Source organism: Seriola aureovittata, chromosome 7 (assembly GCF_021018895.1).
Source record: "Seriola aureovittata isolate HTS-2021-v1 ecotype China chromosome 7, ASM2101889v1, whole genome shotgun sequence".
NCBI lineage: Eukaryota > Metazoa > Chordata > Actinopteri > Carangiformes > Carangidae > Seriola > Seriola aureovittata.
In genome coordinates, this window is record NC_079370.1 from 13,013,747 (window position 1) to 13,041,721 (window position 27,975).

The 27,975-nt window shown below is 41.3% G+C and overlaps 1 protein-coding gene across 4 annotated transcripts; it reads left to right on the top strand.

Annotated features, from left to right (window-relative positions):
- The first annotated feature begins 2,171 nt into the window (after positions 1 to 2,171).
- On the top strand, positions 2,172 to 27,890 carry atp8b2 (ATPase phospholipid transporting 8B2). 4 transcript variants are annotated; one of them, XM_056381273.1, is made up of 30 exons: positions 2,172 to 2,379; positions 4,897 to 4,964; positions 11,054 to 11,112; positions 11,262 to 11,375; positions 12,585 to 12,683; positions 12,866 to 12,927; positions 13,036 to 13,108; positions 13,540 to 13,610; positions 13,715 to 13,794; positions 14,281 to 14,439; positions 14,520 to 14,608; positions 14,832 to 15,028; positions 15,206 to 15,326; positions 15,814 to 15,901; positions 16,267 to 16,301; positions 16,476 to 16,635; positions 16,750 to 16,938; positions 17,594 to 17,709; positions 17,968 to 18,132; positions 18,513 to 18,624; positions 19,741 to 19,846; positions 20,849 to 21,164; positions 21,300 to 21,483; positions 22,628 to 22,851; positions 22,949 to 23,032; positions 23,836 to 24,081; positions 24,212 to 24,350; positions 24,836 to 24,966; positions 25,613 to 26,224; positions 26,311 to 27,890. In XM_056381273.1, exons 2-30 carry the CDS (start codon positions 4,940 to 4,942, stop codon positions 26,407 to 26,409), a joined length of 4,155 nt encoding a protein of 1,384 aa, XP_056237248.1. In that variant the 5' UTR covers positions 2,172 to 2,379; positions 4,897 to 4,939; the 3' UTR covers positions 26,410 to 27,890. The 4 variants fall into 4 exon arrangements, with proteins under 4 accessions (XP_056237248.1, XP_056237249.1, XP_056237246.1 ...); XM_056381271.1 differs by lacking the exons at positions 2,172 to 2,379; positions 4,897 to 4,964 and adding an exon at positions 6,098 to 7,741; XM_056381274.1 differs by lacking the exons at positions 2,172 to 2,379; positions 4,897 to 4,964; positions 24,212 to 24,350; positions 24,836 to 24,966 and adding an exon at positions 6,095 to 7,741.
- Positions 27,891 to 27,975: the final 85 nt, after the last annotated feature.

Below are 27,975 nucleotides of genomic sequence, written 5' to 3' on the forward strand. Positions count from 1 at the left end.
CCCCAAGCCCGTACACGGGATCGAAAAACCACCTTTTTTCCGAGAATCGCCAGAAATAAACCATTTATCATAGACAGAAACTGTAAAGGCTGAAAGAATCGTCGGATTGTCAACTTCCCCATGGTCCGTGAACTAACCGTGCGTGACATACGCTTCACTCTGAAAACGCGGCAGAATTTAAGCTTCGAATTGCAATCTTTCATCGAAATCACTCTAGTCCACAGGTCTTATTTAAAAAATTCCCCAAAATTAATGAACATAAAAATAAAAAGAAAATTTGCTCTAAATCATTTAAGAAAACCGATAAATCTACGCTTCTCTGCGCAGCCACGAAGACGTCGATATCAGCTGACCTACACGTAGCAACGTCAAACTAAAGCACGGAAGTTGCCTGGGTTTGTTTACAAAGAGCAGAGCGTGGATGAATGGGGATCAAAAGACACACGAAAAATAAAAAGTTTGAGTTGTAAACACATTTATCATGACACAAAAAGGATATAAACTGAAGAAAGCTGTTAGTAAGTTACTGGAAGATAGTTTGAGCTGCGAGGACGAAGAAAACGACCAGATTTCGAGCGACTCAGACAAAGTTTCCGAACTGTCTTGATCCGTGTAAGGACATGTGAGTAGGGCTACATCATCCTATTTAAGGCCTGTTACATCATTTTAGCATGATATATCTATCTGTCTATCTACAATATGTGTATGCGTTATATTTATGAATATTATAATAGCTACTGACAGGTTTTCAAGAGAGTCAGAGGGGGATTTGAGGAAGAGAAAGACCCATTTGGGGAGTAGGTCTATATTTCATCATATTATCATGTATCTCTAAAATATGTGGATAGGTTACATTTATAGATATTATAATAGCATGTATGCTATTATAATACTAATATCACAATATATTGAATTATAATAGACTATTGATATTAAAATATTTACAATGCGATGTCTCCTGTAGCAACAGATTCTGCTACTAATATATTACATTTTGTAATATATTACATTAAATAGACTGTACACTGTACATATATATTTGAACAGTGATTGTCCCTTCATCCGTGTTTTAGATTGCTTTGGTCTCGAGTTAATCTGGAATACACTCAAGAGAAGCTTGTGAAATAGGGTGATCACAAAGTAATGATGTGTTTGAACCTTTGAGGCATGTTCACAAAGGTCAAGACTGTATTAAATTATGATTCTGTGACATTGACATTGTCACAAACTGTATGCAACATCAATTCACATGCAATCACTGGACAAGAGAGCAAAAAAAGGACAAGACAACAATCTCAATGTTCTTTGGAAGCCTATTTCTTTCTCAAAATATTGTTCTCTAGATTTTCTTCTTTTTCTATACATTAGCCCTGCTCCATTGTATATTCCTCGCAGTAGACAGAGGTGCATTGTCAGGAAATCACAATATGGCAGTGTCAATGCTAATGTGCCTGTATGGCCACAAAGTAAGCTCTTTGCTTTATTTTCTGTATTAACATGATAAGAAATGATACACATTGACCTCAGTTTATACATGTATTGCTGTATATTGCATTTGAAAAAAAAAGGACAAAGAGGACTGAGCAATGTGAGCTTTTCTGAATCAGGGCCTGAAACATACTGGATAAGTAGCCAGTAAAAGGATGAAATCTTACTTTACAACTTTAATCTATAACAGTGAATGAATTTGCAAGCACTCAGACATAGGCTAATATTTTAACATATGTTTACACTGTAATCGTTGACTACACAGATGCAATGTAAGTTCACACAGCAGTGTTACAGTATGGGCATAATGCAGATGTTGCGACCTTGACCAGTGAACAGATGTTGGATGAGATAATGCTGACCGAACAGTAGAGGGCGGTATGACACCAAAGGAAAAAAAAAAAGTAAAGCACATGGCAAAGTGTATTTTCAGGCTGTTAAAGCAGCAAGTGTAGATTAAATAAAAACCGAACAAAGTGATAAGAACAGAAAAACATGCCATTCGCAGCTTCAATAAAGATGTTTTTTTTATTTTTTATTTTTTATTTAAAGACAATGGGCATCAAATCCTGACAACACGCCACCGGTGCTGAGGGAAACGTCAGATCCTCAGCGACTTCAGGGTCTTGAGTGGAGGTGGAGAAGGTGAAGGAGGTGTAGCCCCTCCCCGCCTCCCCTCCCTCTCCTCCTCTCCTCCCTGACCGAAGCCGAGCCCTCCCCTCACCTCGGCACGGTGTCTCCAGCGCGCCTCACCCTCCCACCTCGGTGGCCTTAGAGAATCACGGGCCAGTGTCGCCTCCGATTCAAACCCGAAACTTCATCATGACCTCGGCGACAGGAGCAACGAGGATGTCTCCACCAGAAACCTGTTTATAACGCCAACTTGAAAAGGTAGGTTGTGTTTCCTGAGCTGTTGTAGTTGGTGGTGATAGCCACTCTCATCATGTATGGCCAGCCGGTTCGTTATGCGGTCTTACTGTATCAGCTGGAAATATTGATGTGTGTCTCGGTTTACATTGTGAAGTGTTCAGCTACTATTACTGCACCAGACAATGTCATTTGCATTGAAGCTGCTTTGTGCATACAGTAGATACAGTTCTTAAACCACCCAACACAGTAGTAAAGAAGTTATTGCAGCCTGACATTAATCGTATGTTCCCAAACTCAGAGTGAAAGTTTGTTCTGTCACTGTTCGGTGACCCCAGACATTAGTACATTAACTGCATTTACTCTAATGGATGTGTAATGGAGCAATGTTCTTCACTCAATTTCTTCTTAAATACACAATCTTAACTTTGTTACAGTTATCTTAGTCTTGTTTTTCTTTGTTGTTCTGCGCTTCCTTATGGCAGTAATTGACCTATAGTCTTATTTTAATAGCATCTCATGCAGATATCAGAAAAGTAACAGCCACCCTGAACCACCTCAATTATTATTTAAAGACAGATAATATGTTGAGTGCATTTAGCTGACACCAAGAACAATTAATAAAACAAAAGACCGCCTTATGGCCATTACCACACACATCAGCCTATCTATAAATTTAATTTCTCCTCAAGAAATAAAGGGCTAAAATCTTCCCTCAGACGAGGCCAATGACATGATGGCTCAGCTTTGTAAGAATTATTGTCTTTTGTTGTTACAGCTTGTTGATCCCTGCTTCCTTATGAAATGAATGAATGAATGAATTATCATACCATAATCTTGTTATTCATTTTAACGGCAGATATCACAAATTGATTATATTAGTATTTATTTATTTTTATTATGGTAGTATAGAGGAGAACTACACAGCACGACTCAACTTCAGAGCAGCCAAGTGCGTAATGGTTTAACTTTGTTAGAGTTATTCTGGTCTTCTGTTGTTTCACTTTGTGCTTCTGTCAAGAAAAAAAACTACAGCGATCTGCACTAATGTTGTAGTTAATTTTAACTGGATGTAGTTTGTTTTTAACTGATTTTAACTGGATGCGGATATTATAGAAAAATATTCATCTGTTCAAGAGGTGTTTCAGAGTTATTCTTTATTATTCGAAGAGACTACAAATACTGTAAAATAAACTGAAGTCAGCGACAGAAGGACTGATAGTAGTCTTGCAGTTCAAAGCCACACATTTTATTAAGGATTGTTGCTGTTCCAAATCCTCTAAAACTTCAGCCAGACTCCAGTGAGTCCAGTGAGAGAGATAAAAGGAATTCTGCCCAGGGGCTGGGAAAGGTGCTCAGATATTCAGTGTGTCCCTGGTGTTTCTCACTCCCCGGGCTGCCAGCTTTATTTCATGAGGGCACTGCGGGTCTATAGGGTTATACAAGACGCCAGCCACAGATGGAGAGCAAGAGCGAGAGAGAGAGGGAGGGATGTGGTAACTGAAAGACAGGAGAGGAGAGAGGTGAGAGAACATTGCAAACAGCTCTCATTCTCTCCCCAGGCTTGATTAGATTGATAAATAGGGAGGATATAGTGTAGAAAGTGAGTAGAAGGCATGCTATAAAAGAGAAGAGTGTATGACAGCGAAAGAGATGATGCTGGAAACTGTAGCTGAAAGCCGATCGGATGAACTCACATGGAGAGAGGCAGAGCAGCTCTTTCTCAGGAGTATTGATTGGTCACTCGCTGCCTGGAGGAATGGTCTGCCATACTGTTTGTACCTTCCAGTGTGCACTACAAAACACGAGACAAAGACGTATAACGCCTCGCCCCTGCAGCCTCATCTGTCATCTGTCTGCCTCCTCCTGACCGTTACTTAACTCAGATAAACCACAGTGAGAGAGAGCTGTGAGGTGTGTAATATTAACAGGTCAGCATAAATGGAGAGAAGAGAAGAGAAGAGAAGAGAAGAGAAGATGCAGGGAAAATGCTGCTCCATTACTCTGTCTCATCCACTGTAGGAGGAGACTGATAGTGGATCTGGCCCGAGCCACCAGTCCCCAGACACAGTGTGCCACAGAGACAGATGCGGCTCTCTGCTGAATGTCATTTCCTCATTATGGGTCTAACACACTAGATGTGGTCTGGTGTGTGTGTGTGTATGTGTGTGTCCAGTTATGTAGTGGTTGTAACGTCTGACTGATTTTAACTTAATCACATTGTGAAGAATACATGTTTTTCACACCCTGAAGCTAAAAAAAAAAAAAAGACATGACAGTAATTAGAGCGCTTCACCTGAATACAGGCATGGTCACTGTTCGTTTTAAAACAAAATGAGCCATTTCTCTCTCACATTTTGTATCAGAGAAAAGAATTGTTGTCTAGTATGGTTCTCACTTCACCTCCTCTTCTTCTGCTATCACTCCAGCCCCTCAGTTCTCCACTGTGTCCTCCCCAGTCACTGACTCCTCACTGCCTCTCTTCATGACTGTGCCTTCTTCTCCCCTGTCTCGTTCACCTCCTCTTCTTTCCCTCTGCAGACAGTCCCATGGGCCATAGCAGAAGGAAGCCGGCAGAGTGGAGATGTTCAGAAAGAGGCCTCCTCCAGGTTCGTACCTGACATTAAACACTCTCATTACCCTTTCAACTAGTTTCCTTCGAGTTAGTGTTCGTGGTGGCTTGTTGAGGGTGAAACAAGAAAGCTCACAAGGACCTTCAGAGTCTCGCCCTTTACCTGATAAAACAAGTACCTTAACATGTTGGTAGAAACTTTCATCATACTGTAGATTGTATTGGGGCCTTCTTCTCTGCTGTATTCTACTGTAACCACCTTTTGCTCAGGTTTGAAACATATTGGCGCATAACCCGAAACACCAGCTTCCAAATGCCTCGCACTCATGTTCCATTCAAAATGTACACACTAGGTAAATAAGTTTGTCTTTATGTTACTGTGGAAACTACATGAAAACATCACATCAGATCTCAGTGAGACAGACCGACATATGCTAATGCCAGTTATACATTTTTTCTTACTTGTATCTCCATGCGGTCTGGATACAAAATGCATATAATTGCTAATTTGCAGAGGGATCCATCCAAGCGACCCCATAAATTGCATTTAGACTCGTAAATAATGTTAAGTTAAAGAAGCTCTCTTTCACGCTGTGCTGTCATCATCAATTGCATGTTTAGGACTTGCAAACTTGACTGAGTGTGTTGGGTTGATACACACAATTTTGTTGGTCGTTGTTTTTTGCCCCTGGGGATGGAATTTTGTAGAAACTCTTATTGATGATAATACATGTCATCCATCTTTCCCCTGCCGCAGATCTGTTCTGTCTCTGAGTTTCTTTAACCTAACTGGACTATAATCACCAGTGGTGGAAGAAGTATTCAGATCCTTTACTTAAGTAAAATTACCAATACAGCAATGTAAAAATACTCCATTACATGTAAAATTCTAACATGAAAGTTCCACTTAGGTATAAGTGTCAGCAGTAAAATGTAGTTATTATTATAAATGTAAGTATTAAAGTAAAAGTAGGCCTACTGTCTGGCTGATGTATTATTATATATGACATCATGAGATGATTAATACTGGAACATCAATGTGTCAGCTACTGTTGTATCTGCTGGAGGTAGGGCTGGATTAAAATATCTATAGTTTTATATACAGGGACACCAGATAAATCTGAGGGGAGGGAGATGATTAATCAGAGAGGAAAAGAAACAACGTTCTGATACACAAATGTTTTCAGTTTCTGGACTTTTTCTCTACTCTTTGACCTTTGGTGAGATATTGGATCATATGAACATTTATTCAAATGAAACCATGTGAGATGATATGTGACCCCGACTACACACTACTTTTCGTAATACGGAAGCCAAAAAGCTTGGCAACCACTGGTTTAATCTTTAACAATGTGTTGTATTTTACGGTGAATGCTTGTTATATTATCCATGGTGTAAAATCTTAATCATGAAAGTAGGCCTAACGAATGTTGTCAAATAAATTTAGTGGAGTAGAAAGTACAATATTTCCCTCTGAAATGTTGAGGAGGGGCTTTTGCATTCGTGTTGTGGCTTTTGTATTTGTGTTGTGGCTTTTGCATTGTGTTGACCCTTCTTAGCCACCATAGTAAATGTACTCAATTACTTTCCACCACTAATAATTACATTCATATAACATACCCAATTACAACTTTGACTCTTAAATGTAGGCTATGTGACATTAATTGGATAGCTTGTGATTTACTCTGAACAAATAAGAGTGATTGTCAACCACATGTTTATCTGTACTGGTGTAAATGTAAACTACAAACAGATCACCTGCAGTACCTTGTTAGTTCTCAGCTTCATATGCCCAATGTAATATTAGGAGAATGCATTAAGCAAAGTGATAGTGGTCGGCAACCTTTAATGTGCTGGCACGAGGCTTGCCGTGCAGCACGTGCCCAGGCACCTGCCAGGCCCCTCCCACTGCAGTGCACCTTCTCCCTTTAAAAGCGTTGGGAAACTGGACTGCTGCACGAGCCACTTTGGCTCCAAACGCCACGGGCAGGCTCCAATCAGCTCATGCTTGTAGATCCAAAATGGCGCCCAGCTTCCTCATCCAGCCACTCGCTCAGCTGGAGGAGCCCTGCAGAGGCGGTTGCCATGGTAACGTCCATCCAACGCAGAGCCTATGTGGTTACGTAATGCCCACAGCGGACGGTGTTTATGTTGTGGATAAGACTTTGCACGTGGGTGCGTCAATCGATTGATAGGACCGCTGTTGTGCAGAAATTATTTAAAAAAAAAAACATGATTGATCTTCGTTTGTGCAACAATTAGAAAAAAAACTTTACAGCCTTTAGGCTGTTAAAATGAACATTGAGGCTACGTACTAAATATTTATTAAAAACCTTGCGCAGTCGGGGCCGGTGGCAAGTGACAAATTACCGTGAAGTTGTTGACTGACCTTATTAGAAGAATGACCTCAGTGTTTCTGCGGCAGGAGGGAGACAAAATAGAGCAAGGGATGGACCGTGCGTGCGTGCGTGCGTGTGTGAGTGAGTGCATGCATGTGTGTGTGCCTGTGTGTGTTTTGGGAGGCGAGAGAGAGCAACAGAGAGGCAGGGGATGGGACAGTGCGCGGTTAATCCAACTTGACTCAAGTTGGGACCAGACCTTCATCCCCGCGTCCTTGCGGAGATGTGGCGGTCATATGTGGCGGTCACCTGTCTTTGAATCATTTACCGAAAATTCACGCGGTGACTGTTAAAGAAAAAGCCAAGATGACAGTACTGAAAGAAATCCCGGAGAAATGGTTTCCAGTCGTTCTCCCCCTGCAGAGAAAGAAACAGAAGGGACTTGATGGAGGCAAATCGAAAAAGAAGAGGACAGGTACGAGTTTGTGTGGAAGGAGTAATAGCAAACGAGCTTGGTATTTTGTCTTCACTGTTAACTGTTTTTGTTTGTCTGTTGTTGATTGTACAAACTGCATTTCACAGTTCAAATAAATCATTCCTCATTCTCATCCAAACTGAGTCCAAGTTTCATTCCTGCTCCATCTCACTCACCCCATTTTATACTTAGGTGTGTGTTTATGTACATATGTGTGTAGCTTGCATCTCAGCATATTAGCTACTAATCTGCATATCTGCATTTTTTGTTATGTACCACTTCATGTCTTTCCCTTCACTATTTTCTGGACCTGATCACCATTAGACATCATCTTCAATCATCTGACAACTGACAAACGGTCTAGATCTAATAACAGGGAACTTGCCTTGTTCATGCTCAATGTCTATTCTGCACTTTTTCACTGCCAACCAGTGGTTTTGGCTTAGTCCCACCTTTTTTTGTTTAGTTTTTAGTCCTTTGTCCCATCAGGTATTTGATAACTTGTCTAATGTGACTGGGAGTCATTGCTCAATTATAGCTGTTTCCCTGATGTATGGTGCTGACTATGAATTTGTGTTTACATGAGTGGGATGTGCACGTGTAAACAAAACTGATTTTGTCTGAATCTGAATTTTGTGTAAATAAGTGGAGGATGTCCTTGTCTCTGCTGCCTGAGACACTGATCAATCTTCCAGGCGCCAGCCTGCACTGTCGCCACTCTGCCTTGTCTGTATCCTAATTCCTTAGCTTAACTATCACAAATCACACTGGATGTGCACCTTCATTTGACCTCCAGCCCGTCAGTCTGTGACTGTGTCACTCGCATCATTTTCCAACAAATTAGATCACTTTGTGTGTGCATGCACTTATGTATGTGCACGCGCATGACTGCAGACGCTTGTGCTATCCTGTTTTTATTTAATTAAATCAGCCTCAGTGAGTGATGATCACTTCTCCACACAGTCTGCTCCTGACTTAGGTTTAGTCACGCCAAGGACAATGACATTTCCCATAGCTCAGACTGACTATGCTCTTCGGTCATTATTGTTATGAATTCAATCTGCAAACTGTGTTGTGAGCGTGTGTGTCTCAGGGAAACATAAGGAGATTCAGAGCTGTGGCACGTGCCCTCACATGTCCAGCCATGGGGGGGGAAGAGTTTTAAAGAGACAGGGGCTGGATAAAAGAAAATGAGTGCTTTTGGATTAGGCCAACGTTAGTCATTCTGTGTAAGATAGTGCGACATTAAGTATTTTAGTTTGAATCGATATTTATGTACTGCTTTATGTCTCAGTTGTTTGGGGAAACCTTATGCTCGCAGCAGAGCAAGCCTGCAACTCAAGGTTTCTCAGTAATGGAGCTCTATAGATTTATACAGACTTGCTGTGTAGCAGCTAGTCTGCGTCAGGGCTTCTAATGCCCTTGAAGCTGTCAGAGACATTAAACACTTAATGGGCATTTTGCTAAAGATGCTCACCCATTCAGGTTGGGTTGGTCAGCTTGCACGGGAGAGAATGGGACAGACATCGCCTGCTCCTTGACGTCAGATGCTGGGAAGCCTTGGTGACTCTGTGCTTACCCAGCTTACCTCTTCATGGAGGGTTAATGTAGCCTTGGCAATGCCTATCAGAAAGATCTCTCTGTTGAACACCTGCCCGAGAAAGCAACATAACGACCTTCAGATAGAGTGGAGAAATGCCAGAGCGAAAAGGGAGTTTCAACTGAATAGATTTTGGGGGATCTGCACCTACATGATCAGACAAATATGATATTGTTATACAAACCAGAGTCAAAAGAGAGGACATATCAAATATCCTCAACCCTGGACTGTATTCTTATATGGTGCATTTTTATATATACTCAGAAATCTGACAGCTGTAGCTCAAATGAACTTCAGATACACAGATTTAACATAATGTACTGTTTATACATGGTAGATATCACTTCTGGATTGTCCAGAAAATGCACTGTATTACAATATTTAGTGACCTAATAAACACCATGATACAGGATTTGATCCTTATTGCCTCTTTTGTTGCATTTGTAACTCTCACCAGATATTAGCATCTGCTACAAACTTAAAATATATTACATAAGGCAGAGATGGAGAGTAATTTGTGTTTTCTAACTTGACTAAATCCACTCTGACATCAGCCCAGCTGGGCTATAGCCGACCAGAGCTCATCTGCCGCAACAAATCTGTCTCATAACCTGACAACAAAGGGGAGCGCTCATGGATTTTCTTTAAGTGACCTGTGTTTGTTTGGTGAAGCTGAATACAGAAGCGACAAACATGTAAGGTGTGAACTGTACAAGTTGAGACAGGGCTTCACAGTGCTGCAGAAACACAGGAAACCACAGGGTCTTTGTTTATGTGTGTGCGTTTGATTCTAGGGTAATGGCTTCTGTTGTGTGATGTCCGTTCATGTTTCGCCTCGCTGCGTTTCAGTCATCAGTCAAAAGTACGTTGAAGACTTTATGGTTTCAGAGCTACAGAACCTCTGTGCATAATATATGCTTTAGCCCTGAATTTTATATCTGTGTGCATGTGTGCGTGCATGTGAGCTGTGTACAGCCCCGTGCAAAACAGGCCAGTCATTTCATTTAAAAAGCAGTCTCATCAATATTAGAGGAGATAGGCCTGGTGGAGGAGGAGGGGAACTCCAAATCTACTCGGCATCAGCATGAACAGAAACCTAAAAACAGCAGCAAGATAGAGAGCAGGGTCAAGAGTGGAGAGGTACAAGAGCTCCAGACAAAGAAGAACTTTCACTGTTTTACTTTGATTCTCTGTAGATTTAAGACTCTAGTGTAATGTAATGTAATAGGTTTCAATCTGTGTTCATCTGTGACTACCTGAAATGAGTCCCAGCACTCCTCTTGACTCAGGCAAATGTACACACATTCATACATAGCATATCAGATTGCATATCCAGTCATTAAGAGACAGAGGTGGAAGGTAATTACAAATCAGAGGTGACTCATTTGGTTAAAAGTGCCAATGTGTTTATGTATGTGCATGAGACAGAACGATCGTGTCCAACACTCTGTCTCGATTGGTGACGTCAAATAAACTCCAGCAGACACTCCGTCTTTATTGATTTATAGATAAATGCACAAACATCGTGGATTATCCTTCTTGTGTCTGTCTCCTTCACTCTCTGTCTCTCTCCAGGTCTTCAGAGGATATTTATGATATTGACATTTTTCAAGTTTGCAGCACGGATGATGTGGTTTGGGTGCTTTCTGTATATTTTTGTTTTCATACTTGATGAGCCATAATGACTCATTTCATGTCCTGTGTTTCTGCAGAGGAGGAGAGAAGGGTCAGAGCCAATGACAGAGAGTACAACGAAAAGTTTCAGTATGCGGTAAGAGAGTCTCCTTTTTTCTCCTCTACTTATTCTAATATTTGGACTCTGTCATAAAAAGATGAGAAAGCATTTTAATCTTTGAAAGAATTCATCTTAAACGTGATCGGGGATCAAATAATTTTCTTTTATTCCCTTCAATCATCCAGAGTAACTGCATCATGACATCCAAGTACAACATCATCACCTTTCTGCCCGTCAACCTGTTTGAGCAGTTCCAGGAAGTAGCAAATACCTACTTCCTATTCCTGCTTATACTGCAGGTGAGGAGAGGAAGTGAAGGAGGGATGGAAAAGAGAGTTGTGAGCATGACAGAAGGAGAAAGATGTGTGTGTCTTTGTGTGCAGATGGAGTCTAAAGTGTAAAGAGTTATTGGTTTACAATGGAATGAGAATGAAATATGTCTCAGAAAGTGATGGTTTGAGAAATGTAAATTTAAAGATATTTGTAGGTAATACAAATTAATTATAACAAGAAACGTTAATCTTATATAGAAATGGAGATATTCAAAATCAAAATAACTGCTCTAAAATCAATTCTGTGGGTGTCAGTGTGTGATAAGATGCTACTTATGAAAAATAGTAGTAGTAGACTAAACAACTTTCTGCATCTGATGGATAAGTTGGAAAAATCCCCACATTTCCTTACTGTTTTCAATGTCCCCAGTCAATTCAATACATTTGATTGATTCAGTACAGTTTAATTATTTAAACTCAACTGTGTTTATTTTTTTTATTTTATTATTTCAGTCAACATAATTATATCAAATTGATTTAATTAAATATAACTAAATTTTATCAATCTAGCTCAATCTTAATTGATTTTTTGTAATACAATTTAACTCAATGTATTTAGTTTTATTCATTTTATTCACTTATTTGAATTATTTTTAGCATAATAAAAAATTAAACTTATTTTAATTATTTTAGTATAATTAAAATAATTTAACTGTGAATTTAATTCAGTAATTCTATTTAACTATACTAGCAGCTTGAGTCTAGGGTTGGCAATGTTGGCCCACAAATTAGCAACTATTGGTTGGTATTGATTAAATTCTTGCAAAATTACAGGAAATTGTACAGCCTTTACTGCTTATTAAGCCCTTTTCAAACACATCACATCTACAGCAAAATGACATGTTAGTAAAACTAAAAACAACAAAACAAAACTTTCACACTGTGGAAGTTATTAATCTATCAGCAAACAAATACTTAGTTTAAAAAAAGCAGTCAATCATAGCTAATGCTTTTAAGCCAACATTGTGTATTGTGAATTCACGGCTGTTCACCTGCCCACTTGGAACTGTCTTAATAGCATCCAAGCACACAGTACATATGGTACAGACGGAAGCACGCAGGTTCATAGGGAACTCAGTGGTCTGCTGTGTTGCTATAGTCGGACGTAGTTGTCTCTGTATAACAGACAGCATTGCTCAAACTAATATGAAGATCAACCTCTCTGTCTCTGTCTAGTTGATACCTCAGATCTCCTCCCTCTCCTGGTTCACTACCATCGTGCCTTTAGCTCTGGTGCTGAGCATCACTGCAGTAAAGGATGCCACCGACGACTATGTGAGCAAGTATTTTACACACCACACACTCATGCAGTCTTGCATGAGGCAGGATAAAATTACAGTGAAATACAGTACAAGGATTCCTGATGATTTCTTAGCGTACAAACAAGTGGCTTCTGTAAAATAGAGCCAGCTTGACTCAGCTCCTAAAAAGATCATGGTGATCTTTGTTTCCTGCAGTTTCGTCACAAGAGCGACAACCATGTGAACAACCGTCAGTCTCAGGTCCTCATCCGTGGCTCGTGAGTTTGATGTTTTGTCTTTATAACTTAGAATATTCCCTTTATTGTTAAATCCATCCATCAATTCCACAGCTTCTGCAACTGTTACTATCTCTCTTGGTTTTGCAGTCTTCAGAATGAAAAGTGGATGAATGTTCGAGTGGGTGATATCATCAAACTGGAAGACAACCAGTTTGTGGCAGTAAGTGTCCAACACAGTGATGTTTATTACCACACACACACACACACTCACACGCACGCACGCACACACGCACACACAGTGATCTGTACTCCTGCAGGGCCCATTTTAATTAGGACCACTTTATTACAACCTAGCAGTGGACTGTTCAGGGTTTTCTAATCGTTTTCGATCTGCATGTGATCATGAGGGCTATTTATACTGTATTATGGACCAAATGCTATAATGATCAATGGATTTCATTAGATTGCAGCATGTGCCTCATTAGATGACACTAACTACAGTAGTTAATTACTAACTTTCTTGCAGATGCAATTACAGATTTTTTGCTTTGGGAGTAGATGCAAACTGTCATCAGTGCTTTTCCAAATCTGTTCCTGTGCTGTCAGTGCCGTGCAGTGGATGCTAACCTCAGCAATCATATCTATTTTCAGGCTGACCTGCTCCTGTTGTCCAGCAGTGAACCTCACGGGCTCTGTTACATCGAGACAGCCGAGCTGGACGGGTCAGAAAACACACCACACCTCACCCTCGACTCATAGTACCTCACAGTCTGCAGGAGCAATGGGACACTACATCTAAATCACTATATGTTATATTGCCTTGCAGAGAGACCAATATGAAGGTGCGTCAGTCTGTCTCAGTGACATCTGAACTTGGAGACCCCAACAACTTGGCTTCATTCAACGGTGAGATTTGAAAACAATTCCATCTTCTTCTCTTGGTTTCTCGTTCAGTTCACCTTCCTTTCGCAACTCTATAAAGGTCAATGATTTTCAGTCTGCCCCAGATTTTTGCACATGAACACACACACACACACACATTTTCTGTCTTCCCCTGCCAGCATCACCCGCCCACCAGCACACCAAACCGTGCTTTCGTGTCAGCACAGCGCACCCACACGTGTACACACACTCTCCGCTACTGCTCAGAAAAATGCATAACTGCAGCCAATCAACCCACACTTTGCCTTATATCAGCTTACAAAAGGTGTGTGTGTCAACCTTTGTGTGTGTGACAATGTCATGACGATGATTAATTCATCACTACAGCATACAGCTAGGAAAATAAACCTAGTACCATAATTGGATTTTTTGAACTTTGTGATATAGCCTCTGGTTTACATTTGTGTGTTTGTGTGTATTTTGTGCGCCCGCACTCTTCTGTGTCTGAAGGTGAGGTGGTGTGTGAGCCCCCTAACAACAAGCTGGATCGTTTCTGTGGCACTCTGTACTGGAGAGACAAGAAATACACCCTAACCAACCAGAATATGCTGCTACGAGGATGTGTCCTCCGCAACACTGAAGCCTGCTATGGCCTGGTCATCTTTGCAGGTTGGTGTGTCTGCATTTATTTGCATCTGACATGTGTGTGATGCATTTATCAGGTCTAACTTTCCCTGTTTTTATCACAGGCCCAGATACAAAGCTAATGCAGAACAGCGGCCGCACTAAGTTTAAGCGCACGAGCATCGACCGTCTGATGAACACTCTGGTCCTGTGGGTAGGACACCCCAAACCTCTCACTTTCATGGCTCATAACTATTTCAAGAAATGATCTCAATGGCTTCAATCTAGTTTCATATATCCCCTCTAATAATATATTCTACCCCAATGTGGGCTCAACTGACCAAAGATCCAATTGTAAGATATCTGATTGTACATTTAGGCACCCTACTCTCATGTTCTCTGTCCTCATTGTTTCTCCATCTGTGTGTCTCTGTCAGATCTTTGGCTTCCTCGTGTGTATGGGTGTGATCTTGGCTGTTGGCAATGCAGTGTGGGAGAGAGAGGTGGGGTCCTTGTTTCAGAGCTACCTGCCCTGGAACCCTCCGGTGGACAACTTTCTGTTCAACGCCTTCCTCTCCTTCTGGTCCTACGTCATCATTCTCAACACCGTGGTGCCTATCTCTCTGTATGTCAGGTGAGGAGAAGTCTATGACTAAGAGACAAGGTGTATGTAAGAGCGATGGAGGACAAATATAAAACACAAACAGTGAAGAGAGTGTTTAATATGCTGTTGCCTGTATTTCAGTTTTTCATTTAACTCTCTCTCTCTCTCTCTCTCTCTTTCTCTCTCTCTCTCCTGTTTGTGTATCAGTGTGGAGGTGATCAGGCTGGGTCACAGCTACTTCATTAACTGGGACCAGCAGATGTTCTGCTCACAGTGTAACACAGCAGCTGAGGCCAGGACCACCACTCTGAACGAGGAGCTGGGCCAGGTGGGCATCCACACTTCGATATCAAATACTGTGTGTGTGTGTGTGTCTGTGTGTGTGTGTGTGTGTGTGTGTGTGTGTGTTGTGTGTGTGTGTGTGTGTGTGTGTGTGTGGGTGTGTGTGTGTGAGTGATAATGATATTTCATGCATGTTCTGCTCGTCCATCCTAGTTTCTGTTGCTTTTCTGATGCTTCTGATGCTTTGTTAATCAATTTTCCATTTGCATTCATTTAAAAAATAATTTCTACAGTAACTGAAAGAAGGAACCACTTGTTTCATGCTTCACAAATGAAATGCACCTGCAGATTGAGCAGAATCTAAATTCATAGATGAGGAGATTTCATAGATTGGGCTGAAGACTGTTTCACTTTCTCAGGCTATGGTCAGGATAAGCTAAACCCATTGTAATGATTTTTTTTTAAAGTTCAGAATACAGTGTTTTTAAAACCTAGTTTAATATTATTTTTAAACCTATTCAATTTATTTTTAGGTTGAATACATATTCAGTGACAAGACTGGAACTCTCACTCAGAACATCATGAGCTTCAACAAGTGCTCCATCAATGGACAGACTTACGGTAAGTGCACACATTAAGTAAGTAAACACACATATTTACAGTATACTTGTGCTGAATCACTGTGCTCACACACAGACAAGACATACAGGTAACGCTTTTTCCAGGTCCCATTGGAAACAGAAGTGGATATTGATGTCTGTTAATGAACTACTTTTCCACTTACCTACTGTTTAGTTTCCTATTTTCTTACTTAAAAAAACAAATAGAATGAGCAGGTATTTAATAACCATGTGCCCTTATAATATCCTTGTAATTAACAGCTAGATACCAGATAATTCTTTAGGAAATTATGTGTAAAGTTTTCAGGAAATTAGCTGGATATTCACAACAAAGTCTTACACATCTGGTGTTTGTGTTGCTCTCAGGTGAAGTTACAGACCCACTTGGACCTCAGCCGAAGGTAAGCAACCTCAAACAACTCTACTCTTACTAAAACACACATTTACATAAACACACACACACATATATATATATATATATATATATATATATATATATATATGTGTGTGTGTGTGTGTGTGTGTACCACTAGTTTATGGCATATTATCAGACATGACTCTCCATTTATCTTCAGAGACTGGACTTTACTCCCTTCAACCCCCTGGCGGACCCAGACTTCTGTTTCTATGACGACACGCTGTTGGAATCAGTGAAAGTGGGAGACTTGCACACTCACGAGTTTTTCCGCCTGCTCTCCCTCTGTCACACTGTCATGAGTGAAGAGAAGAGTGAGGGTGAGAAGCACAAGGGGATAGGCTAATCTGAAACACAGCGAACAATGACACCAACACGCAACTTGTCCATTATTTATTGTCCATTATTTGTTATTATTTTATCTGTCTACCCAGGAGAGCTGGTTTATAAGGCTCAGTCTCCAGATGAGGGCGCTTTAGTGACAGCAGCTCGAAACTTCGGTTTTGTGTTTCGCTCCCGAACACCTGGGACCATCACCACGACCGAGATGGGACGAACTGTCACCTACACTCTGCTCGCCATTCTGGACTTTAACAACATACGCAAAAGGATGTCTGTTATAGGTGCGCAGGTTTTATCATTATGAAAAAAGTTGAAACATTTCTCTATTGATTTTTAAATCTGAACGTGTGTGAAAATCATATTACAAATCATTCAAACGACAATAAGGATGAAATAAGATTTTTAAAATACAAAATATGCAGCATTTACAGTCTGCATTTTAAAAAGTTCCTCTGAGTTTTCATCACATTTTCTCTCATTTACTGTAATTAGAGCGATCAGCACCTTCACGCAGCCAGGAACACAATCATTTTTAGTGCATGCAGGTGAAACAAACTTAGGTTCAAATAAAACTTGTATCTGTGGTGAAAATCATAAGACATATTAGTCATATTTACATTTTATCCCTCAGTGAGATTTCACTGTGTGTTCCTCCCATTTCTCCTCTTGTTAGCTGCTGGAGAACTGCCCAGAAATCACTGGTCATAAATCACTCTTGCCCTAGCAACAACTTTTGGTCTAGCAACCGATCAGTGAGACCACAAGAGTCTGAGCACACACACACACACGTACAGCAGCACCAAACAATATTAAGAGAGACAGCCTGTGTGACCCACTGTATGTACGACTGACATTTGTTTAAGCATTTGGTTATTTGAAGGTGCATGGATCCCTTGGAGTATTTTGTCTTCATTACACACTGTTATTCATTTTCAGTGCGTAGCCCAGAGGGCAGGATCCGTCTGTACTGTAAAGGAGCTGACACTGTGCTGCTAGAGAGACTCCACCCCTGTAACCAGGAACTGATGAATATCACCTCAGACCACCTCAATGTGAGTGGACAAACAAGTGCTTCAACTCGCAGACAGAGGTGTACTGCCATCTAGTGTCTGCACGTTCTAAAGCAGCAGTAACATTGTTTTTGCATCTCCCTCTTCCTGATGTGTATCACCATGACATGAGACAGAGCTCATTACTTTAGCCTAAAAACCCAACAATAGCTGAATAAAGTACCATCAACGCAACTGTGTGTATCTTTGTGTCAGACTGTGGGTATATTGTTTATGCTTGTGTTTGTACATGTCTGTCAGGAGTATGCAGCAGATGGGCTGCGGACCCTGGCCCTGGCCTACAGGGACCTGTCAGAGGACGAGTGGGAGGCGTGGTCAGAGAGCCACCGCTGCGCTGAAAAGGCCACGGACTACAGAGAGGACCGACTGGCAGCTGCTTATGAGCAGATAGAGCAAGACATGATGGTCAGTGACTTGGACAGAGAGTGTGCGTGCGTGTGCGGTTTATATTTAAGCGGTGTTCCTTCAGTAGCAGTCTGACTTTCATTTGTCTCACTTAACATACGCAGTACTTTCCCCAAACGAAATAAAAAAGGGAACTTGGTTAATTGTTGAGAGGAATTTCCTTTTTTTTAAACTGTAGCTTGAACAAAATTGTCAGCTCATCCTGTTGTAGAGCATTACCTATTTAACAGTTGATTGAATGAGAACAATTAGCGGTAACTTGTTTTCCAATGCATTATTCAAGCCATTTAAAGTCATAACATGAAAATCACTTTTAAGTCCCTCTGAAGTTTTCTGCTTGTATGATACTGGAAGTTGTTTCCGTCTGCCTGCATGTCCAGCTCCTGGGTGCCACAGCTATAGAGGACAAACTGCAGGAAGGTGTACCAGAGACCATCGCTATCCTCTCTCTGGCCAACATTAAAATCTGGGTTCTCACTGGAGACAAGCAGGGTGAGACACACATGCAACAACTTTTCACGAGCAGTTTGCATAGCACCAAGGTTTAAACACATGAAGAGCTGCATCTTTGTGGTGAGGTGTGTACTGTTGAGGTCAGTATTGTTACTGAGGCCATGTCCTCTGTGCCTATCCGCCTACTGACTTAAACCATTCATGTATGTATAAAATGACAAAAGGTCTATCCAGCAGCGTACATCTAGAGTTTCCGAACTGTCAGCAATTCAGAAACAGATCAAATTCGGGTTCCCAAGACAAAAGAATATTGTTGGTTTAAGCTGGTGATCTCACAGACCAGGAGTGAATCTTTACCAGAGAACTGCGGGCAGTCAGCACGACGTTGGTGTTTCAATGCTGGAGAGATGTGCTGGGTCAGCAGGACAGCAGCCACAACATAATTATAGATGTTTGTGGCTGCAAGAGCCCATAGACTGGTGCAAAAAGCATGTGGGCAAGATAAGGTGATAAGCAGTGAATGAGCTGAAAACTCTTGATAGAAACAGAACTGTGCAAGGATAAATAAAAAGGATTTCCAGTATTTGCTAGATTATGACATAGGGCCGAACAATTAATCAAACATTATCCGAATCGAAATATCCACATCGCTGGAGCTGCAATTTTTTGATAAAGGTAAAATGTGTCACAACATACCATAAATAATTATTTTGGTGCTATAGAAACACCCCAGGCTTCAAATCATATTCTCCAGATGTAAGAGAACATGCTTGGCTGGTACAGACCCCAGAAGAAATCACATTATCAACATTTTTATATTTTTTTCAGTGAAAGTGAAATGCAAAAATTACCATTCGCATCATAATCGTGACTCATATCGCAATCGCAATATCTGTCAAAATGATTGCAATATGATTTATTTTGCATATTGTTCAGCCCTACTATGACACCTTAATAAATAGGACTCTAATTAGTTTTAAAATTGTGCTGTCATTCACTTTGTGGAAGAAAGTTTCACTTTTCTCAGTTTGTTATGAAGATTTTTAAAAGCTTAGCTTTGAATCTATCTGAAATATTATTGGGGCAAATGGTCTCTTTATCATGTGTCTCCAGTATGTTCAGCTGAAATGCTTTCTCACTCTCTCACACTTGCAGAGACGGCTGTCAACATAGGTTACTCCTGCAAGATGCTGACAGATGACATGACCGAGGTGTTCATCATCAGTGGGCACACAGTCCAGAGCGTACGGCAGGAGCTCAGGTCAGTCTGTTTGTTTGGATGGACAGCTGCATGTCCGCTGTAGTATACACACTGTGAACTCAAATGACATAAGATAGGTGTTGGCCAGAAAGAAAGAAAGAAGTGCACGCATTACTGGAGTAGGTGTGGTGGCACAGTGTTCTAGAAACTGTATGAGAATCACTGAACAATATCCACTGCTTCAAACCAAAAAGCTACTTACAAGTATCTGCATGCGCAACTAGTCATACAAGTACAAATGACTCCTCCAAAAAGTGTAGATTTTTAGTCAGTTCACTTCGCATGAAAAATCTAGTGTAAAACCAGATCGCCACAATCCTGTCTGCTTTGAGAAATCATTGAAACAATATCATTGGAATGGCTGAATGAAACAAATTTTTTTTTTCATCTTCATGTAAATATGATTTCTGAGTCCATAAAGGAATCAATAGCTTATATACATTTCTCACAGTGTTAATTGACACTCCTATGACTGTCACGTATGAGCACACACTGTATTTCCCTAATATGTGGTTCTCAAAAGTTTGCATGATCTTCTGCATTCAATAGTTCCCATAACTTGTGCAAATTGCAAAAGTGTTGAGTTTAGCTCAGTTAACTTTACTGGCATAACAAGGAAAGTTGTTAGGAAGATGCCATGGTGAGCTCATAGGAAAGAGCATACATGTTATGTCTTAAAATATCTTAATGCATCTTAATGCAATGATTCAGGTGCTCCTGAACACCTGATACATAGAGGTCGACTATAGGAACTGACACATCAGCAATAACATTAGGATCTGGGCACAACTCACCACAGTTAGTCTCCTCCCTGACATTCACCTACTCTTTTTTTTGCTACCTTCCTATTTTTATCTCTACTTGATTTGCTTACTCAGCTGTGTCTGTTTTCCTTCTATCCTATCCCTTGTTCATCTCCTCTGTTGTCTCCTCCATATAGCCTGCTGTGTTTTAGTGCTGTCTGTATGACCCTGTTGATGTGGAGTTTATCTTCCTCTCCAGGAGAGCGAGGGAAAGGATGATTGAACTGTCACGAAACAGAGATGGAGGGAAGGAGGCGGGGATGGAGAGATGGGGAGAGGCGTGTTTCATGGGAAATGGTCTCAGAGAAGGACAAGAAGGAGAAGGAGGAGGCGTAGGAGGAGGAGGAGGAGGAGGCGTAGTTGGAGGAGGAGGAGGAGGAGGAGGAGGAGGCGTAGGTGGAGGAGGAGGAGGAGGAGGGAAACAGCTGCACTGCTCTACTCCTCCTCCACCTCCCTCCAACCTCATGGAGAACATCTCTGGAGAGTTTGCCCTCGTTATCAACGGTCACAGCCTGGTATGAATAACAATGTGTTATCAACAAAACATGTTTTTCTCCTTTATATAGTTTTCCTCCAAAGCTACAACTCTGTCCCTTTACTGTACATTTACCCTTAAACTTCTCAACTCTCTCTTTCCTGTTCTTTGATAGGCCCATGCTCTAGAAGCAGACATGGAGATGGAGTTTGTGTCGACGGCATGCGCATGCAAAGCAGTGATCTGCTGCAGAGTCACCCCACTGCAAAAAGCTCAAGTGGTGGAGCTCATCAAGAAACACAAGAAAGCCGTCACTCTGGCTATAGGAGATGGCGCTAACGATGTTAGCATGATCAAAAGTGAGTTATGGCGGGAGGACCATTAGTACATGAAAGATGGCAGAGAGGAAAAGAGGAAGTGTAACTGGATTATTGTTGCGACGGAGCGGAAAGAGAGAAGTAGGATTTCATGAGGTCGGCAATGGAAAATCTCTGCAGAAGTATGGTAGTAGAAGATGATGACTAGTAGTGATGGAGGCTGTGTGGAAATGTGTGTTGCAGTAGGTGCAATGTCCTCTTCAAGTCAAGAACTAATTTCTTTGCATCTTCAATGTTTTGCTTATCCTTTTAAACCCTACTAACGTGCAGGTTGGCCGCTCGTGACAAACCCATGCTGTGCAGACAAACATTGATCAAAGCCGCAGAACTTTGTGAAATCCCAATGTTTCCAAATCTGTAGAGCTGAACTTTGAGGAAATGTCAGTAAAATGATGAAGACATCTAGAATATTTGCATTTGCATTGAGTCTTGTGTTTGAATATCTCACTAGGTTTATAAGGCTTCTAACTTTATTAATAGCTGGAACAAGGTGATACAGGAGGATACTGTCAGTCAGTGTGCTGAGTAAGATTGGTTTTCTACCCTTGTGCTGATTCAGGGGATTAAAAGGAGGTAAATAGATGTTTTTAGCTCAACCCAAGAACCCCATGTTCTGTTACTCTAAGTGTGTTTGTAATAGTCAGCAGTCAGTCAACTCTCACAATAGTTTTGTAAGTGTTGCATTACCTTCCATGTCGGTCTGTATACGTACATCATGTCTACACGAATACGTGCCTGTGTCGTCAAATGAATTTATGCAAGTACAAAGCAGAAATGCAATGAGTGCAGCAGTGATGGGTGGGGCTGGTTCACATCCTGTGATTTGTGATTACAGTCGCAAACATTTTTTCTGACACATTTGTTGTATCTGTACAACAGTTTAATTGGGCTTACTTAATACTAAAGGGTATAGTTGGGATGAGAGATGAGATCATTGCTCATTGATAAAGATCATCAAATGACTTATTCATACCATAGTTATTTTTGCTAGATGTATGAAGAAAGTTCCATGTAAAAAAAAAACCAAAACCCTTCAATAAAGCCAAAAAAGTCCCACAGCGGACAACTTGACATGACATACTTTTCTTTCTCTCTCTGTCTCTGTCTCTCTTCTCCGCTCCTCCAGGCGCTCATATTGGAGTTGGTATCTCAGGTCAGGAGGGGATCCAGGCCGTACTAGCCAGTGACTACTCCTTCTCCCAGTTCCGCTTCCTTCAGCGCCTCCTGCTTGTCCACGGCCGCTGGTCCTACCTGCGCATGTGCCGTTTCCTCTGCTACTTCTTCTACAAGAATTTTGCCTTCACCATGGTGCACTTCTGGTTTGGCTTCTTTTGTGGCTTCTCTGCTCAGGTCAGAGAGTAGAGGTCATGGGGACAAGAAGCAGGGGTTAACGAATCACAGTCACGATTTTAACAGTGTGTGTTTGTCTCTCTCTCCTCTCATGTAGACTGTGTATGATCAGTACTTCATCACACTCTACAACATTGTCTACACCTCCCTCCCTGTGCTGGCCATGGGGATATTTGACCAGGTCTGTTCAATCTGTTACTATGTATTGAGATTTCATGAACACTGCATATGCTGTATTCTTTCCATGAAACAGAAGAACCACATGATTGTTGATGAGTTCTCCGTCCCTTTTTTAATCTGTATCAGCCATGACAACAGAAACAGTAAGGAAAGATGAGCCATTTTTTTTTTGCCATGCTAGTGGTCTAGCTCTGCATATGGTTATCAGGTCAGTCAATCTACGGTTTTGGTCCAGATATTGGCTGCAACAACTACTAGATAAATTGCTATGAAACTTGGGCTTTCACCGTCTCCATAGGATAAATCCTGATGACTTTGGTAATTCCGTGACATCCTTCTAGCGCCTTCATGAGGTTCACATTTTAGTATTTTAGTATATGACTGTTCAACAACTATTAGTTGGTTTGCCATGACCTTTTGTACAAATATTCATGTTCCTCTCAGGATGAATTGCAGTAACTTTGATGATCCCTTAACTTTTCATTCAGTGCCATCATCAACTCAAACTTTTAATTTGTCCAGTACTTTTTGTTGCATTCCCTTCAGCCTTAGCTGTACTGTGTGTGTAGTGCTAATTCACATGCTAATGTGCAAAAGGTGGTGAACATGGTAAACACTATACCTGTTAAACATCTGCGTAATATTAATTGATATTTTCATTGCGAGCAGGTTAGCATGCTGAAATTAGCATTTAGGTCATAGTCACTAGCATGGCTTATTCATGTAATTTAAAGGTAAACTAGAGCAAGGCCTACAGGTATTTGTTTTCATCAGTGCAGTCCCTCATTTACTGTCTTATTGTAGGATGTTCCTGACCAAAGGAGTCTGGAGTATCCTAAACTGTACGAGCCTGGGCAGCTCAACCTCCTCTTCAACAAGAAAGAGTTCTTCATCTGCATCGCCCAGGGCATCTACACATCAGTGGTGCTGTTTTTTGTCCCCTACGCTATCCTGTCTGATGCCACTCAGAGCAACGGAGTGCCCCTCGCTGACTACCAGACCTTTGCTGTCACCACGGCAACAGCCCTGGTCATTGTGGTCAGCGTACAGGTGATTGAGCCCAGAGTGGTGTTGGCTTTCCTTAGAGCTGGGAACCTCTATATTTAACTGCTGTTTGTTCCATCACTGTGTATTAACTGTGCACCTCAGCTGTTGTTTTTGCATGTGCTTTTGTGTGTAGATCGCTCTTGACACAGGCTTCTGGACAGTCATCAACCATGTGTTTGTGTGGGGCTCTCTGGGCTCCTACTTCACCATCATGTTCGCTCTGCACAGTCAGACCCTCTTCAGGATCTTTCCTAATCAGTTCCACTTTGTAGGTCAGTCCCCTTGTTCTGTTTACTTGTCCGTCACACACAATACTGTATTTTCAACATAGAGAGAAATATGTAGCCAATATTCTTTACACAAAGTAATCACAAACAGTGATGCTAAATTAAAAGTAAATGTAGCAAAAGTATATTAAGATTGAATCTGGAAAAATCAAGTCAGATATACATAACAAAAAATGCCCTTACACATGTAATAAGCTTATGTCTGTTGATGATATCAGCACATGAATATATTGTTCAGGCTGTATCACGTGCCCAGCCACACCCAAAGACAAATGTGAAGATTTGTAAACACTTAATATTCACCAACACTTAAATTAGGAATTGATGTTCACTGTAGTCACCTCCTGAAATCATTTCACTCCACCAGTCAGATCATTAAGCAAAGATGTCTAATTTTCATGTGTGTTCAAAGTTCTATAAATTCCTAAAATGTCATGTTTGTGTGTCCATGTTTATGTTTGTAACGACAGGTAGTGCCCAGAGCACATTATTGCAACCAGTCGTGTGGTTAACTATTGCACTGGCAACAGCAATATGCATAGTTCCAGTTTTGGCATTCCGCTTCCTCAAGCTGGACCTTAAACCTCAGCTCTCAGACACGGTGAGAAAACACACAAAAACACGACGTTTCTAACACTGATGTCTCCATCGTCTTCATTGCATCATATCCATCTTGACTTCCATCATGTCAGGTGGAAACTGGGCTCAGTCGATAATTAACTGCAAACATACAAACAGTTCATCTGAGTATGTGATGATTGATGAATTCATGCTTACCATGACTGACCTCATGCACTTAAAATACTGTGCAAATATTGACATGAACAGTGGACCGTAATGATGCAAGCTGATTTTGGCGCACGTATATAAGATGAGTGTGTGGCCTTCTCAGTCACTGTGTCTTGAGCTAGCTGAACATCCAAACAAAGCCACTGACATCATGTTGTGTTCCGTTGTTGATTATTTGTAGTTTGTAGTTTACGCTATCAAGTGCAAAAAGTCTTGAGTTTGAGTGTCAGGGAAAAAATGTCAAGAGCAGTTTGATTTTGAAAAATGCACGGCATACAAGTGGCACAAGAGCAATCAAGAGAGTCATCAATCAATATGATCATTTACCAACCTTGAATATTGGTTTCTTGTGTTTCCATGTAGCCTTTAATGATCAAGTAGACTGTGATGAACCAACAATAACATGTCACTAAGTCTATAAATGATGTCCGCCCTCCTCTCTTCTGTTCGTGCTCCAGGTGCGCTACACTCAGTTGGTGCGGCAGAAGAAGCGGAAGCCAGTAGGACGCAGCGTGGGAGGTGCGTGGCGTGGCGTGGGAAGCGTGTCAGAGGGTCGTCTGGGCACTCGGGGTGGTTCTAGGAGGTCAGGCTACGCCTTTGCCCACCAGGAGGGCTTTGGAGAGCTGATCACCTCAGGGAAGAACATGAGGCTCTCTTCGCTGGCCCTGGCCACCTTTGCCTCCAGACACAGCTCCAGCTGGATCGACACGCTCCGCAGAAAGAAACACACTCACTCTCACACTCCCCCCAGCGCCTCGGGGGAGAGTAGTCCAGCACCCAGTTATGTCTCTGGGTCAGTTCCACCACTCTCAAACTCTTCCTCTGTTCTGGGCGGCTCACAAGATACACCCATCGAGGAGGAAACGGTCTCAACACCACAACACCAAAATACACAGGCTGTTCCCGCTGCATCCGCACAAACCCAACCAGCTATAGCGCCGGATGTAGAATCAGCTGCAGCTCAGGGTCCAGCTCAGGCCCTCAATGCTGGCCCCCTTAGCTCGTCAGCAGTGAGATGCCATGGGGGAGACTCACCTGGAGGGTGGACATTCACTCTGGGGACTGTGCAGGTAGGCTGCTGTTATTTTCTATTCATGTATCAGTTAACAAAACAGTTACAACACACGTATGTATTAACTCTTACTCTCTCCAATAGGAAGCTCTGTTTGGTTGGAAGAGTATTGCGGCCCGCACCAGTGCTGCCAGCAGCCCAGGTCCACCCTCTGTTGCCAAGGAAACCAGGCAGATTGAATGAAACAATCATTATAAATGGAGGAGTTACTTGTTCGCTACTGTCCATCAGATGTTTGCACACACATAGAGGATGTGCTTTTCTGGAGAGATACTGAGACACCAGGGGCACATAGACTGTTGTAAAAACACGTAGTGCTCTCCTCTCTGTTTCCCAGCTGATACGTCTCAAAATAAATAATTTACATCCGAATCGCAGGAGGAAGTGACACTTCTTGAAGATATGGACATCGCCAATTATGAATTGGAATTTCTTACTTACTTACTTCCCACGGCATATGACGACTGTTCATGAATGACTGATAGAACATTGTGAGATTTACAGTATATAACTGAGGGACAGCAGCGGGTGCAGAAACAGATTTCAGGATAACTTATTATTAATTATATAAACGATTGTTTCCACTTTCACAAAGATTAACCTCATTCACAGCCAAGTAACACAGTATTTATGAAACTCAACAGCAATTTGAATGAATGAGCAGTATAATTTTCAACCAGTGAGGTGCAGACATTATCTGTAAAAGTGTTTTTTGTCTCAGTGTTCACTATAGTTCTCAGTGAGAACGGTCCCTTATGTTACAGGACATTGCAAGACTCTTGCAAGATTGGTATCCCTTTTCTCTCATTGATATGTTTTCCTACTTATTTTACCTCTACTCCACATGTTTTCTTTTCTTTTTTTGCATCATATTGATGTGTTTTATACTGGCCTAGTTGAGTTGCACCTTAAAGCAAGCTCTCAGTGCTTTTTTCTCCTATTTGCACGTTAGGCCTTTTTTTGGTCTGACAAAGGCCCAGATCATGTGAATGTATGTCTAATTTAATGTCTCATACATCACACTCTGAAAAACAGAATAAAAAGACAAAGTGCCACTGATTTACTTTAGGTTGGACCTGGGCGCAGTGCAAAGAAATAAAGAAACTTTGTGAAAATCAAAAAGATATTTAAGCTATTTAAAAGTGGTTTGTCAAAATCTCAATCATACATGTTGTCAAGTTTTGTCTGAACAGTTGTGTGGATTCATACTGTATACACTTCAGTAAAGTGCTTTCATTTATTATTTTTCCTCTTTATTTTTATTTGGATGAAGGGAAGGTGTTTGGGGATAATCATGCCTTAACAATGCCAAACTTTTGGTCCTCTAACCTCTCTTTTCTGATTCGTCATCCATAAGTCAAGCGTAGCATCCCATCTGACCCAGACTGGTGTGAGATAATCAGTAAGTAGGGTCAGCAGAGGAATCATATAAATCTGCTGTCAGATCTCCCCCTGTACTACCATCATCAACAAAGCAGCTGACACACCAGAATGTTGACATGCTCTGAAACAATAAGGTAAAAACTTATGGAAATGAATGTACTGTACTGTATTTGGCCCCAAGAATTGTTCCAAGCACGGGTCATTACTTAGGTGAAATGTGGAGCTGTTGAATGGTGGTCAATAAACATGTCATCTCTCTTTCACATGAGAGAAACTGAAAACTGTGTCCATGCCGATGTCATTTCACATAGAAACCAAAGTTTGAGGTAGAAATGACTGTACTGCTGAGAAGTGGTGGAGCGTGAA